Source organism: Perognathus longimembris, chromosome 12 (genome assembly GCF_023159225.1).
Source record: "Perognathus longimembris pacificus isolate PPM17 chromosome 12, ASM2315922v1, whole genome shotgun sequence".
Classification (NCBI taxonomy): domain Eukaryota; kingdom Metazoa; phylum Chordata; class Mammalia; order Rodentia; family Heteromyidae; genus Perognathus; species Perognathus longimembris.
In genome coordinates this window covers 67,141,291-67,157,634 of record NC_063172.1, presented here as the reverse complement: position 1 = coordinate 67,157,634, position 16,344 = coordinate 67,141,291, and the positions used below count along the sequence as shown (strand labels likewise).

Genomic DNA, 16,344 nt, shown 5'->3' with positions numbered 1-16,344 from the left:
AATCTTTTCTTAGCATGGAAATTGAAAACAATAGCTTTTTTGCACATGAAGATAGAGGTGAATCTCTTCAAAGGATGCTTTGAAAATGAAAATGATTTTACCTGCTTCTACTTGTCATATGTCTAGTCTATCTATTGATGCTTATAAACATTAAAACAACACATGACTTACTAAAAAAATCTGTCAAAACTCACAGTTAAGTAATTCTAACCTCACATGCCACCCTTATCCAAATATTAAACTAAGAATTCCTTTAATGAACAGGGTGTGTTGGTACACTTGTAATTCCAGCACTTGTGAATTTAAGACGGGAGGATTGAAAGCTTGAAGTCAGCTTGAGCTATACAGAAAGACTTTGAATCATTTAAGAGCCTTACCTCCAATTATCCAGCAAAAAGCCAGACGTGGAGCTGTGACCCAAATGCTAACTTTGAGTGAAAATGCTAAGGTACAAAACCAAGGCCCTAAATGCAAGCCCAGGTTCTGGCAATAAATAAATAAATACATACGATCCAAGTAAGCCCTTGAATGTCCTTTTGCATGGATTACATCATTGCATTGTGTTCAGTACCTGCTTTCCCTCCCCCTCCATTACAATGAATCCTATCAAGGCAGAGACCTGTATCTGTTTGGTTGTTCCAGGAAGTAAATAAGTGCCAATTTCCAGGGAAACAGTGCATTGAAATAAGCATCTATTTCTCTATATATGTTTAACGTTATAAACAATAAAAATAAAGCAGAAATATTTACTCATTTAAAAAAAGAAAGTGTTCTTCTACAGTAAAAGTTAAGTGAATATTAACTATAGCCTTAACCATTGAGCCAAATTAGTCTGAATTTAAATAAGATTATTTGAACTAAATAAGGTCAAGATTATATATCAATAATATATACGCAGCTGCACTATATTTGTAGTAAGGTGATGGTGTTGAAGTCTAATAGAATTTTAGTACTTTTCTGATCAAAAAGAAGATGTATGCTGCTCTAAAAAACTCACTACAACTTCAACTTTATCTGATCTCTTCCCGTGGGAAATTTATGAACATGGACTACACTATTAAATTTTCTGGAATGGTCTCCAACATAGCCAGCATCTGCATACCCTTCGAGTAGCCCGGAAGTTAGTGAGTGTAAAGCAAGGTAGACTGACTACTGAGACAAACTCAAGGAAATGCCATTCTCTCCAAAGTACAGTCACGCATGATTTCCAGTTCCGCACGACGGCTGGGGAAGCGCTTGCCCGGTGTAGCTCCGTGGTCGCCTTGTGCTACGGAGGACGGCGGGCAAAGAAGCCACAAGCCAACATTTTAAAAAGTCCATCAAAGAAGGCACTCCGTTTCAAAGGCTGTGATTAATCCCAGCCGAGGCGATCGCAGGAGGCAACGTGCAGGAGGTAATTTTAAGATGGGTCCTAAATAATGAAGCCCCTTTAGCAAATGGCAATGGCGCTGACACGTGTCCAGGGCACAGGCTGCTCAGGAGAAGTTGAGGAAGAACGGAAGGATAAGGGAAGGAGGTCAAACCGAGTTCGTGCATTGTGCGTCCAAGTCTGCATCACGTCCTTCTTCCTTCTGAACACCAGCCTCCAACACCCCTTCCAGTTTCTCCTTCCTCCTTACAGTTTTTCATGCATGCTGATATGCTTTGCTAAACAAAAATCCCTTTCATTTCAAGTTGACTTCAAGGTAGCTTCTTCAAATAATACACTTTAAAAAGCATCCATCCTCTCCACATTCCAATGAAGATGGGTTTGTTTTCTTGTACTCTGCCAAGCACCTTACACCTTTCTCTAGGTAATTTGTACCTGAACGTAGTACAAATTATCAGCGAAAAGTCTGCCTAGTATTTACAGCAACCGCAGAAAAAATGTTCTTGGCAGGCAGCAACCTTAACCATTCTGATGCCCAGAGCGTGTAGAGCTGTCCTTGGTACTCAGTATTCACGTAGTGTGGGATAGACTCAAGTATGCAGCTTTTTCCAACAGTTTTGCTTTGTGTGAGAATTAAGTACTTAACTATAACATATAATTTGTAAGTAGTGCATGCTCTCTATATTTCATACGTACAAAAGAAGTCTAGAAAACACTGAAGCAATATAAAGTAATTCAATTTTTTTGGTAGACTTAGTTATTTTCTCCTGCCAGGAGAGAAACACTGCTCATACGAAAGAATGTTGACAATCCTGAAAATTCTGCATCATCAATCTGGAAATACAAAGGAGTTAAGCACATACCTGGTGTAAAGCTAATCTTAGAGATGCCAAAATATGGAGATAATTTATACTGAAAACAAAAATATACAAAAAGCTTTCAACTTTGCTGAAAGATGGAGTGAAAAATATAATGAAACTGCAATAAAGAGATAAGAATATGGAAATTTCCAGGTCTTTCCATTTCCTTATGAATGGGGCAGTGTCATTCTTTCTGATAGAGGCCTAGAATTCCATTGTGTATATGTACCACATTTTCTTGATTCATTCATCTACTGAGAGGCCTCTGGGTTGGTTCCATATTTTAGCAATGACAAACTGTGCTGTGATGAACACAGTTGTGCTGGTGGCTTTAGTGTGGTCTTGCTTATAATCATTTGGGTAGATGCCCAAAGTGGGGTTGCTAGGTCCTAGGGGAGCTCTATGTTTAGCCTTTTGAGGAACTTCCACACTGCTTTCCAAAGTGGTTGAACAAGTTTACACTCCCACCAACAGTGTAGTAGGGTTCCCTTTTGGCCACATCCCCTAAGTGAAGTGGGCCACACCCAAAGAAACACAGACACTATAGTTTCCTCTCATTGGTAATTATTAGTACAGTCTAGGATAGTCCTAGCAGAGGATCACAATAGCTCAACAGCTATGTCCTTATGAACACATAAGATGATGCTAAGCAAAATGAACTCCGAGTTATGAAAATAAGTGGCTTATAATTGTTGTATGTGTTCAATGTACAATGTGAATTTATGCCTTTTTCTTTTACCTTTCTTCCCCATGGTTTTACCTTTGATTTCACTATAACTGACTTTGGTACCCTGGGTATTGTATATATGTTTATCAGAAGAAGGGAAGGGAAGGGGAACATCAAAATGGAGAGACAATGGGTAAAAGGCGAACCAATGCAACAGCAATACTTGCAAGACAATATGCTGTAAACCAACTGTACAACTGGGGGAGGAGGAGGAGGAGGGAATTGCAGAGGGGAGCAGAGAAGGTGGGAGAAAAATGAGGGAGGAAATAACAAGTTTGATAAGAAATGTACTCACTGCCTTACATATAAAACTGTAACCTCTCTGTACATCACTTTAACTATAAGCCCTAAAGAAATCAGTGGGAAGCTGTTACTAAACAAAAATAATAAATGATCACGAGTGCTAATGTGGTTGTGTCCTTTTCACTTTCTCTTTTCTTTTTCTATTTACCTTCTACTGAATGTAAGATTAAAAAATAATGACCTAGGCTCCTGAAACTGTGAAGACTATCTGGATATAGGGAACACTGTTCATATTTAGAATTTATCTCATTAGTCACTGTATAGTGGTGCTTTTGCCAATAAAGAGGAACCATTAAAGTGAAAGGGTCTGGGAATGATAAATTACCTTTAAGTAGGCCAGGAGAAAATGAGGCTTATGGAGATAGTGGCTCGGGGCCAGAGGGAATGTGAAGAAAAGCCATAGGTAGCATAGAGCTCAGAAATGTCAGAGTTACACACTTTACATGCTGTTCTTCTTAATAAACAGGAGGAAATGCATCACAAATGTTATCTACTGTGGCCCACAAAGGGGGGCGGGTTATTATATTTTAGAAAAAGCTGTAAACATTTCTGCCAGCTTGGCCTTGTTCACTGAAAAAAAACCAACAAACAGCAAGCCAGGTATCTTTAGGTGTGTGCGGTCAGCGTGTGGCAAGGTTCCCAGGTCTACATCTCCATGGACGTCAGGGGAGAAAGGCCCGCAAGCTAGCTAGCCTTAACCTGATCCGTTACTGCTTGTGAACACTTTAACCATTTCCCATATTATTTGCAACCGATGCATAAGATATAAATGGACATCACTGACTCAATAAAAATTTTCCAACAGATTCCCACTGTCCTCAGCAATGTCCTGCAGACCAACACAGCTAGACTCGGCTTCCTCATACAACATTTTTCTTCAATGCTGGTACCCAACTGGCTTTCCTTGTCTTCCTCAAACACGATAAGCTCGTTCCCAGGACTGTTAGGGCATCAGGTTATTGACTTTGGAGAAAAAGACAATGAACAATGTTCTCCTATAGTCTGGCAAGACTGTCTCCTTAACGTTCAGTTCAGTGGTGATACCCCAACATTTACATCATCCCTGACTGCCCTCTTTGAATGATCAGCCTCCAGGCATAGGAATTGTTTTGTATTTTCTTCACTACACCTTCTATCACCTGAGATACCCTGTTTATGGATTTGATTACATGCTCAGTTGCTGTCTTCCCCAGTATCGCAGAAACCAAAACAGACATCAATGAACAATCAAATGAATGAATCGATGGATGATGGTAAAGAATCTGAGCCATAAAGGACATAGCTCGCAAGATAAACAGAAAGCCCACAGATGGGGAGAAGATCTTTACCGGCCATTCAATGGACAAAGGCCTCATATCTAAAATATATGCAGAACTAAAACAATTACCCTCCTCCAAGAACCAATAGCCCCCTCATCAAGTAGGCTAAAGACTTACAAAGAGACTTCTCTGATGAGGAAATGAGAATGGCCAAGGGACATATGAAAAAGTGCTCTACATCACTGGCCATAAAAGAAATGCAAATCAAAACAACATTGAGATTCCATCTCACCCCAGTAAGAATGTCCTATATCAAGAAAACTAAAAATAACAATTGTTGGAGGGGATGTGGCCAAAAGGGAACCCTACTTCACTGTTGGTGGGAATGTAAACTGGTTCAGCCACTCTGGCAAGCAGTATGGAGATTCCTCAGAAGGCTAAATATAGAACTCCCCTATGACCCAGCAGCCCCACTTTTGGGTATCTATCCAAAAGACCACAAACAAAATCACAGTAATGCCACCAGCACAACAATGTTCATCGCAGCACAATTTGTCATAGCTAGAATCTGGAACCAACCCAGATGCCCCTCAGTAGACGAATGGATAAGGAAAATATGGTACATATACACAATGGAATTATATGCCTCTATCAGAAAGAATGACATTGTCCCATTTGTAAGGAAATGGAAGGACTTGGAAAAAATTATACTAAGTGAAGTGAGACAGACCCAAAGAAACATGGACTCTATGGTCTCCCTTATTGGGAATAATTAGTACAGGTTTAGGCAAGTCACAGCAGAGGATCACAAGAGCCCAATAGCTATACCCTTATGAACACCATAAGACGATGCTAAGTGAAATGAACTCCATGTTATGGAAATGATTGTTATGTCACAGTTGTAACTACTTTCAACACCCCATGTGTATCTGTAGCTTCTACTATTGATGATGTTCTTGTATCCCCTTCCTGTGGTTGTACCTACACTATCTCTGTAATCTTATCTGAGTATATTGGAAACCGTGTATACTGGTATTGGAAGTAGGAAATTGAAAGGGAATACCAAAATTGAGAGACACAGGGTAAAAAAGACAAACAACTACAAAAGCAATACTTGCAAAACTGTTTGGTGTAAGTGAACTGAACACCTCAGGGGGGGAAGGAAAAGGGGGAGGGGGGAGGGGGGTATGAGGGACAAGGTAACAAACAGTACAAGAAATGTATCCAATGCCTAACGTATGAAACTGTAACCTCTTTGTAAATCAGTTTGATAATAAAAATTTGAAAAAAAAAAGAATCTGAGCCGTTGGGAGTAATAAGTGAGTTATGCTATTGAAACTTGGTAACAGGCAAGTTCTCTTCAGGATATAATGTTTACTTCAGTCAGTGAGTACAAACATATAGATGTTAAAAAGTAAAACAAGTCTTTGAAATCCTTGTTTTACCACATATTATTGTTAATTCTTCTTAAAACAAAAGCTAGAGACAGATATACAGACAGACAATGTATTTTCTTTTTTTTTTTTTTTTTTGGCCAGTCCTGGGCCGTGAACTAAGGGCCTGAGCACTGTCCCTGGCTTCTTTTTGCTCAAGGCTAGCACTCTGCCACTTGAGCTACAGCACCACTTCTGGCCGTTTTCTGTATATGTGGTGCTGAGGAATCGAACCCAGGACCTCATGTATATGAGGCAAGCACTCTTGCCACTAGGCCATATTCCCAGCCCCAGACAATGTATTTTCAAAGTTGCAAATACTTGTAATCAATCAGATATATTGTGCTGTTAGTAGTCTCTATTAAATTTTTATATAGACAAAAACAGAAAAGCTAATATGGGCCTTCCTTGGTTTTTAAGCAATGCATGCAACTCACCTACATTGTGACTGATTCTTGATATATTTTTAAAAATTAGTAGGAATTATGATTATCATTTTTAGGTAGAACAATATGTCCACAATTGTATTCTTGGATGTTCTAGAACCATCTCCCGAAACTGAGAAAGAAGAAACAAACACTTCCTGCTTGCCCAGCATCTTTCCGCTGGCTCTCAGGGACAGACCACTTTCCCTTGCGGTGCTCTGCACATGCAGACACACCCAAGGCCTGCTACTGAGCAGCTTTCCTGGAGCTCACGGTGGAGGCAGGGAGAAAGGCATCTCCTCTTCTTCTGAGGATGCAACACTGGTCTGAAGTAACATGAAACCCGAGGGTGAAGCCAACACAGGCACAAGGAACCACAAGGGATGGAGGAAAAGTGGCCAAGGATCTCAGAGCCCGGGCCCAGCAGTGACTGAAGCAAGGTCCCTGGATATGTTAGGGAAGTCAGTGTATTAGGTCGTTAGTGCCACTTTGAATTGTAACCTAAAGAAGGCTAATCAAACAACAGTTTATTGTCAGGTTAAGGAGGAGATGGCTTCTTTTAGAGTCTAATCAATAAAGGAAATCATGTCCAGAATGAGATCGTTCCTCAGCAATGGAATGGAAAAGGTACTAGGGTTGTGAGGAAGCACCCTGGAAATGGTCACTGTGCTTGTGGTTCTAAACAATAAGAGAAGATTGCCTGAGAGTAATTTAAGACAATTTGTGTTTATTAAAGCATGAAGAAAAATAAGAGAAAAAATTAATAACATAGAAGAGCTAGCAGGAAGGAGGAAGGTTACCGCCTTCCTGTGCAAAGGAAATCTAATATGTAACAATCTAATATGTACAGTAGGGTGTCCAAGGAGTTTGTGCTTTTAAAAATGTTTCCTTCAGGGAAGATACATCAATCTCTTTTCTTAGAAGACTAGAAGAGCATATAATTAAAATGTGTGCTATTTCCTTCTTCAGGAATCATGAATAAACACATCATCCATGATCTGTTGTATATGAAAATACATTATGTTTCTATTCGTTTTTTAGAAGACTCCCAAGGGCCAGGATGGCATACTATACATCCACTTCTTTTTGCTACTTACACGTTGTAATTCAATTAAATACACATCAGTAGAAAATGTCTTACCCCAAAACACTTTGATAAACACAATGGCAGATAAAAAGATCAGGCAAAAAGATCTCGCATGAGCAAGAAGACGGGATATCCTTCTATATTACTGTATCATCACGGAAAAAACCCTGAATTTTGCAGTGATCATCAAGTAAGATGAAAGGCTTCAAGAGAGATGTGATGTGCCTTATTAAGGCTGAAATCTGAGTGTGCACAGGAATCACAGGGAAAGGCTGTAACAACCCAGAACACGGAGCCCATCCAAGGGATTTGGGGTTGTTTTTAGAAAACTTGCAGACATTACTGACGCTGCGAGTCTGAGGAGGAGGTCATCTTTTGAGAACTTCAGATCAAGGGATTGTTCTCCAAATCCAGACGTACATGAAAATGTTCTCAGGAGATTCCCAGAGCAATCTGGTACTCCGGTTTTACTCCAGTTCCAAAATAGAGATGATACGTCATGCCGGAGACTCTACTAGCAGTAAACACGAAATCACACAGTGTAGTTGTTTTTGTTTGTTTCAACAGCTGGAGACAATGGTGGCAGGTGGCGGGGACCAGGACTGAGAGCACGGCGTGGCTAATGCTTTGGTAGAAAAGGGAAGTCTGGAGCCCACGGTGAAAGATCTTCACCACCAAGCCAAGGAGCACATGTGTCCTTTGGGGGGCAATGGAAAATCATCACAGCCCTTTGAGGAGAAGGGTAAGATAACGGGGAAGAGCAAGATCCTGAACAGGTTAATAAAACCCGGGGCAAGGAGATTATCTAGGATGGCGTAGCAATGGGATCTAAGGGTGTATGCTCCTAACTGTGTGTTCCATTAAAATGTGTTCATTGTGTACCTTTCCTTAAAAGATAACTTGGAATACATTTTATCCATCATAAACAAGATCTTCTCCTGTTACAACAGTTGTTAACGAAAAGATTTTTCACAAGGTAGAATGTGAGCTTCATAAACCAATGTTTCTTAGGGCAGTCCTGTACATTTCAGGAGTTTAAGATTCACATTTTTCTCCTACTCTGTTAATAGAGTCATTACATCATATTCCATGAGAACAATGGAGAAATAATGGTCTGATAATGGAACAAAATTGGGCCATTATAAGAGATAGTCCAGTCAGAACCACCATGATCACTTCAACTACATTTCAAGAGGAAGAGAAAATGAGTATACAAAGACCTCTGGGATTTGAAAACGAGAATCAATGAAGATTAAAAAGCTGAAGGATAAAACAGAGAATCTAAGGAGACATGTCAGGCTGTGATACAGTGGTCAGGAGGCCATGCGGTCCAGTGGAAGGAAGCCTCTCCATGTGGGTGACCGGATCAGAACCAACACCACCCTCTGCTGGGCATATTAGGAACCATTTTATCTTCACAGCTTAGACACGGTACAGACAGAAACTGGAAGATACAGTATTTTTGACTAATGAAGACTAAGGTGGAACCGAAATAGTTTTCTTTCAAGAATAAAAGAACAGGCCAAGTGGCCAGTGGCTCATGCCTCGCTACTCCTGCACCTGATCGGAGTACAGTGGTTCAAAGACAGCCACAGCAGCAAAGTCCCCAAGAAACTTATGTCCAGCTAACTATCAAAAGCCAGAAAGTGGAGCTGTGGCTTAAACGGTAGAGCCCTAGTCTTGAGCAAAAAATGGTCAGGGGCAAAGCACAGGCCCTGAGTTCAAGCCCCAGGATTGTCACACACACAAAAAGTTACAACATTTAACTTCATGTCATTATCTTCTTCCGAAAATAAAACCTTAGCATGGAAAATTTCAAAACAGGTTTTCTTAATTATTTTTATTTGGACTATATATTACCATCAGACTATTTGAACCATTAAACATTACATAAGAGGACTTTATGTCCCCAAAGAAATATCATCAATAATATAACATAATGAAAAGGTCACAAATCCTTATTTGTGTGTTCAAAATAGACTAATTTAAAAAGTAAATTAAAAAAAAAAAAGTAGGACTGTTACCTACCGGAGCTTCTGGTTGTATTGTTTCACCTTTTCCAAGGATGCTGCATTTATCTGGGCTTGAAATTCTTCCACAGAAACATTGTCTCTATAGTAATACCCTTCCATGCTTTCCAGGGCTGTGCAAACAAGACAGTGTACAATCATACAATATGCAATAATATGCAATCATACAAATTAACTTCTGCACAGCTAGTCTAACTACATTGCCTCTTGGTAGATGTATCAAATAACTTCAACTATACATGTAAGAAAGAGTTCTTTCCAGAAAGGAAAGAAAACTCTTCTTGAACTCTAAAAGTAAATACCAAACATTTGGTGATTTTTCTAAGTAGGCAAAGAAAATTTCTAGTTTGGACTGCCCTCTATTTTTAAGACATTTCTGCATATAATGTAGAAGTCTAGGCCACCCCAAAATATGTCTCTCTGGCATGAGGATTATTTTGAGAAATTGCAGGCTCAAGAGCAGCTCTGAAAATGCTAAAGTGTTTTGTAAGGGAAATTTGCATCAATAAAGGAAATCTGCATTTGCCAGAGTGACTCTCCTCTCCTTTATCAAAGGCCAAGTGGATCTGGTCAATGGGAAAAGGTCCTGGCTTTGAGCAGCACAGCAAACCACCTGTGCAATGCGCTTGTCCTGCCACTTCCCAGGAACCAGAACAACCCTCTGCTGTGTTTCAATGGACGGTGGCGCACTTGTCCCCGTAACCGGAGAGGAAACCTTTGAAGACCTTAATGGATGCCTGGAAACCAGTACTGTTAATGTGGGGGGTTTCCCTCCTATGTAAAGCTGGCACGAACTCGTTTTCCTTTTTTCGCGATTTTACAAGTGGAAGACTTAGTGTCCCCATATATCTCAGTTAGTTGAGAACTTTCATTGGTGTGTGTGTGTGTGTGTGTGTGTGTGTGTGTGTGTGTGTGTTGCTCCTGGGGCTTGAACTCAGGGCCTAGATCCTGGCCCTGAGCTCTGGTGCTCAGGTTAGGTTCTATCACTTGTGCCACAGCCCCACTCCTGAGTTTTGATGGTTAATTGGAGATAAGAGTATGTCCCCCATGCTGTCTTTGAACCTCAATCCTCAAATCTCAGCCTCCTAAGTAGCTAGCATTGTAGAGTTGAGCCATCAGTGCATGGCTGAGAACTTCCAGCTTTTTACTTAAGCCCTTTATGGCTTCTCTGGAACAACCCAGTCATCAGCCTCACTATTCTTGCATTGCAGGGCTATTGTTAAGTGAAATAAGGGCTTCTCAGTCAGAAGCAGTGAGATATCAGAAAAGTCAAAGATTTGCTCCTCTGGATCTCCTGACCGGCTGGCAGGCGCTTAGTAGGCCCTGCATGGTGGATACCTTGGACAAAGGGAGGATTTGCGCCCTGGGTGGCAGGAAGCACATAAAACTACCCAGAATGCTGTGCAAGTTAAAACTCTGGAAATATTCATTTCTGGAATTTTCACATAACACCTACAGACTGTGGCTGGCTGCAAATAACTAAAGCCACTGGACTTAAGACTAAACTCAAAGCTGAAGAATGGACCCCCAATCCTCACCTCGTCCCTTAGTGTTTCTATTTTGTCCTGTTAGTTTATTTTTCCCTCCTGAGTCACTACGTCCTGCAGGGACCTGGAATTACAGGCATCACAGGGCTAATCAATAAAATTCCTTATAGCATGGGATCAAAATTATCCCCAGTAACAGTGAGCCTTACAAAACAGATCAGTAAGGCGAGCTCACACCTCAACTAGGAACAGGGAAGCTTGAACTCAGGGCCTGAGCACTGCGCCTGGCTTCTTTTCACTCAAGGCTGGCACTCTACTACTTGGCCTTTTCTATATATGTGTCGCTGAGGAATCGAACCCAGGGCTTCATGTATACAAGGCAAGCATTCTTGCCTCTAGGCCATATTCCCAGCCCACTTGGATACTCTTGTAGATCAGATCTGAGCTACTGTCCTGACCAAAATGGTCTGCTCTCCTAGCTATCTGCAGCCTACCCTCACCCTCCTTTGTTTTCTTCCTCAATAAAACCCCAAAGTTCCTTGACGGCCCCTGAAGAGACACTTTGGACAGAGGAGCCCCTTTATCTGTTATCTGTGTTCATCGACATCATCATGTTGATTGAAACTCCCTTCTTAGCCTTTCCCCACAGCTCATCTCTGGACCCCTGGAGTTGGAGTTTCTTCCCTACAGTAAAAATCTGGTAACAAAGCTACCTCCATGACCTTGGCACCTCCTGTGTACACATGAGGTATACAGGTTATTAATCTTTAATTTGTTTTTTTCTCGTCTAATCTGTCTTTTATTCCAGAGGTCTGTTCCAGTTAAAAACTATAAAAAGGAGAGACAGAATTATTTTCTCCCACTAGGATGCTGCTTAGGAAGGGAACACTACCTTCATGTAGACAGTGTACCCGACCATAAGCGTATACGCACATATATACCACATCCATGCACGGAGATGGTGTACACAACCCTAAGCATATAGACACACACATACCACATATATACATGCTCCGGACAAATACGGCAGGGGCAGTATTATGTATTAACATGCGCCAGAGTATAAAATACTAATAAAGGAGTCAGGCGTGATGGTCCACGCCTATAATGTAGGCACTCAGGTCGCAGAAGCAGGAGTTAAGATGAAGAATTCCAGTGCGGGTTGGGTTACATAGCAAGTTTCAAAGCCAGCTTAAGTAACATGGTAAGATACTAACTTTAAAAACAAACAAAAACAAAAGCAAATAAACAACAACAAAACCACAAGGGCTCAGAAGGTAGCTCAGAACACTTGCCGCACATGCATAAAGCTATAAATTCTCTCCCAACATTAGAGGGAAAAACAACGGAAAGTTAAAGAATAAAAATAGTCATTTTCAATATATTTACATTCTTTTTTTTTTTTTTTTTTTTTTGGCCGTCCTGGGCTTGGACTCAGGGCCTGAGCACTGTCCCTGGCTTCTTTTTGCTCAAGGCTAGCACTCTGCCACCTGAGCCACAGCGCCACCTCTGGCCGTTTTCTATATATGTGGTGCTGGGGAATTGAACCCAGGAATTCATGTATATGAAGCAAGCACTCTTGCCACTAGGCCATATTCCCAGCCCCTATATTTACATTCTTTTCTTGCCTCAATAAATTAAAAAATATTAGTGTGATAACTGAAAAAAGTATACAAAGAGACCTTAAGAAACTACTTCTAGTTAAATGGTAAGTTAAAAATACACACAAATGTAATATGCCATTAACTTTACTTGACTTTTGGCTAATATAGCTTTCCTTTTTACTTTCTTCAACTGTTTTTTCCCCTTTGGACTTTGTAAGGTGGTATTTCAAATTATTCACTGGTTACAAATGGCATAGAAGGGCTCAGAAATCTTGTTTCTGGTTCCAATCTGACACCACAATCGCTTTCCCTTAGAATCTCTTACCAGTTATAAGGCACAATGTTCTGTTTTTTTGTTTTTTTGCCAGTCGTGGGGCTTGGACTCAGGGCCTGAGCACTGTCTCTGGATTCTTTTTGCTCAAGCTGTGCTTGAGCCACAGTGCCACTTCGGGCTGTTTTCTATATATGTGGTGCTGGGGAATCGAACCCAAGGCTTCATGTATACAGGGCAAGTGCTCTTGCCACTAGGCCATATCCCCAGCCCCAGGCACAATGTTCAACTGACTGCTTTAATGTCAATTACTGAGCCTGGCACTGGGGGCTCACACCTGTAACCCCAGCTACTCAAGAGGCTGAGATCTGAGGATCCAGTTCTAAGCCAGCTGGGGCAGAAAAGTCATGATGAAACTTTTATCTCCAATTAACCACTCAAAAGCCAGTAGAGGTTCTGTGGCTCAAGTGGTAGAATACTAGCCTTGAGTAAAAAGAAAAAGAAAAACAAAACAAAGACAGCACTGCCCAAGACCCAGGACCGGCAAAACAATAAGAGCAACAACAACCTTCTAAGAAGAGTAACAGGGTTATCGTATCTAAACTCAAACTAAATAATAAGGCCTCTACAAGTGAACATAAACTACAATCGCATTTCCTGGAATCTTTAATTTCCTAACAGTAATCGCTACTCCAGGGAGATCTGGATTTGCAGTACGCTCTAAGCTGCCAGCTACTCGTGTTTTCTCAACGGAGACACATGGCTGCGGAAAAATCCCTGCACCCACTTCGACAAGCAGCGACCACTGACAGAGTTCCAGAGGAACATGCTCTCTTGATCTTCTCTGCTTCTCTGTGACCTCCACTACAGAACTTATCTCCTGCATTGCTTATTCACCTCGTTTTTCACATTTGCCCATTATGGAAACACAAAAACCAAATACTTACTCTAGCTTTTCTTCAAATTACATTGAAATATTACATTCATTGAAAAATTACATGTTTAAGGCTATGCTTAAGTTGGCTTTTGCCAAGATTATGAAACAGAGGTTACTCCTAGCCACGTCTGCTGATGGGTACAATTATTCGGTGGTTCAAGACGGATGTGTCAAAAATGCAACTTTCATAAAAAAGTGCTTGGTGCAATCTGTCATATCAGTAATAATTCCAAAGGGAGCATTATTAAAAAGATAGGAGCAAAGGAAGAGAAAAACTGATTAGTCTGATAAGTTAACATTCCAGAACAACGTCCTGAGCCCTGTAGACTACATCTCCCTGTAAATGTAGTTTAGGTTAAACTGTCCTCCTCGTGTATCTCAAGGGTTAATTTTTAGTTTTGCTCTTTTTTTTCTGGTCCTGGGGCTTTAACTCAGTGTGGCGTTGCCCTTGAGCCTGCTTTGCTCACGGCTAGCGCTCTACCACTTGAGCCACACCACCTCTTCTGGATTTCTCTGAGTATTTTTTTGGAGATAGTCTCATGGACTTTCCCGTCCAGACTGGCTTCAAACAGTGACCCTCAGATGGCAGCCTCCTGAGTAGCTAGAATTAGAGGCGCGAGCCACCAACTCCCAGCGGCAGTTTTCTTTCTAAATTCTTTCTCTCACAGAAACTTTGCTGGCTACCTAGATCCTACCTATAAATTGTGGACCTCCAAAAATGTAAATGTGTTCCTGCCGTTTCCTAAAACCATCTCCAGTGAACCTTGACATTGAGTAAAGGGCTTTCTGCCAAGGATCTGTTTGAGACGTTCTGTTTTAAATTTTTAGCAGTGAAAGCAGTAGGGGACCTTTCTTTTAGAATTCAGGAGTGAGAAATGTATGGAGGTGGTACAAAGCAAAGCCTTCAGGTGGCAGTGACTTTAGATCTCACATGCTTGTTCATTCTCCATCGATAAGTTCATAATTTGCTTCCATTTCTCTTCTCTTGGTGGACTGTGGAGGGGAGTCCAGGAGCCTGAATTCAGGGCAGGAGCACTGTCCCTGAGCTTTTATGCTCAAGGCGAGGGCTCTGCCACTTGAACCACAGTGCCACTTTCAGCTTTGGGGTGGTTAATTGAAGACAAATGTCTCACAGACATTCCTGCCCTGGCTGGGTGGCTTAAACCATGGGTCCTCAGATCTCAGCCTCGTGATGCTAGGAAAAAACCACGAGTGCCCCACTGACCCTTCTCATTTTTTATGGAATATTAAAATTCACAGCTAAATCAGTTTAGTTCCTGATAACTAAAAGACAGGAAAGTTACGGTACTTTCCAGAGACATTATACAATCTGGCCCACAGCACATGTATTTCACAGGTTAAGATGCTAAACTAAAAGCGATCACACAATAATCTGGATGCCTGTCTCTTTCAGGCAGCCTTTATGGCTTCAGGAGGAAATCTTTTAAAATTCAGGATTGTCCCTTGGGAACTTGGTTTATGGTAAAAGCATTTCTGACCAAAGAAACTTAACATCCATCGAAAGCACCACTCTATCGGGTAGTGACTAAAATGCATTTTAAAAGCAACCCGCAAACATTTTCCAATTAATTTATTTACAAATGTTGGTAAAGATAAAAATAAATTAATCGAATGAGGCATAATGAAGAAAAGTTTACCTTGTGCAAAGAGAACAGGATGAATTTTAAATCCCCCGCCATTTTTCAACCTCGGGGGTAGTTGTTCAAAAAGATAACTATCTAGGTAGAAGTAAACTTTCAGAGCTTGCCGGCTTCCTTCTGCTTGATATGTCAGAGGAACATCTGAAATGATATTGAATGTTAGGTCACTCCGAATAATAATCAGGAAACCTTTGCATGCATTGTATTGGTTACAAATAAATGATTCGTTTTAGGGGATGCTGATATAAATAACAGTGTTTTAAATTTTATATTCCACATGTTCACTGTTGATAGATAGGAAAAGTAATTGCCTTGGAGATATAGTAACTTTATTTGCTGGTTAGTTCCAAGAGTATTTTTAGATTTTCCACAAAGATGATCATCTTGCTTTGTCTTTGTTCATCTTGCCTATGGACAAAGATAGTTTTATTTCTTCCTTGTCAATCTTGTTACATCCTATTCTCTTTTCTTCTCTTATTGTATTAGCAAGGACTTCTAGCACAGTGCTGAATCTTTGCTTGTTCCTGATAATGAGAAATCTTATAGTTTCTCAGCATTAAATATGATAATAGATGGAGATTATGCAAGTGTTCTTTATCAAGCTGATTAAGTTGTCTTGTGTTTCTATTTTATTGAAAGCTCTTATGATGAGTAAATGTTAGATTTTATCAATTTTTTATTGTATCTCCTGATGTGATTTCTACTTTTAGCCAATCATGTGTTTTCTTACTTGATTTTCAGTGTTGAATCAGAATCACATATCTAGGATAAATCCCACTTGATTGTAGAATGTAATTCTTTGTATACTTTGTTATATTTGGGAGTTTGGGTACCTATGTTCATAAGAATTATAACCAGTACAAGATGGTCTTTGATGGAAATGGTATCTGC

At 40.5% G+C, this 16,344-nt stretch overlaps 1 protein-coding gene across 1 annotated transcript in view; it reads right to left on the bottom strand.

Annotated features, from left to right (window-relative positions):
* Prex2 (phosphatidylinositol-3,4,5-trisphosphate dependent Rac exchange factor 2) overlaps nt 1-16,344 on the bottom strand; it is a 234,051-nt gene that overhangs the window by 41,788 nt on the left and 175,919 nt on the right. Inside the window, exons 34-35 of the mRNA XM_048358365.1 lie at nt 15,451-15,594; nt 9,492-9,606 (exon numbers count right to left, since the gene is read on the bottom strand). Coding sequence (XP_048214322.1) covers nt 9,492-9,606; nt 15,451-15,594 — 259 coding nt within the window. The remainder of the gene's footprint in view (nt 1-9,491; nt 9,607-15,450; nt 15,595-16,344) is intronic.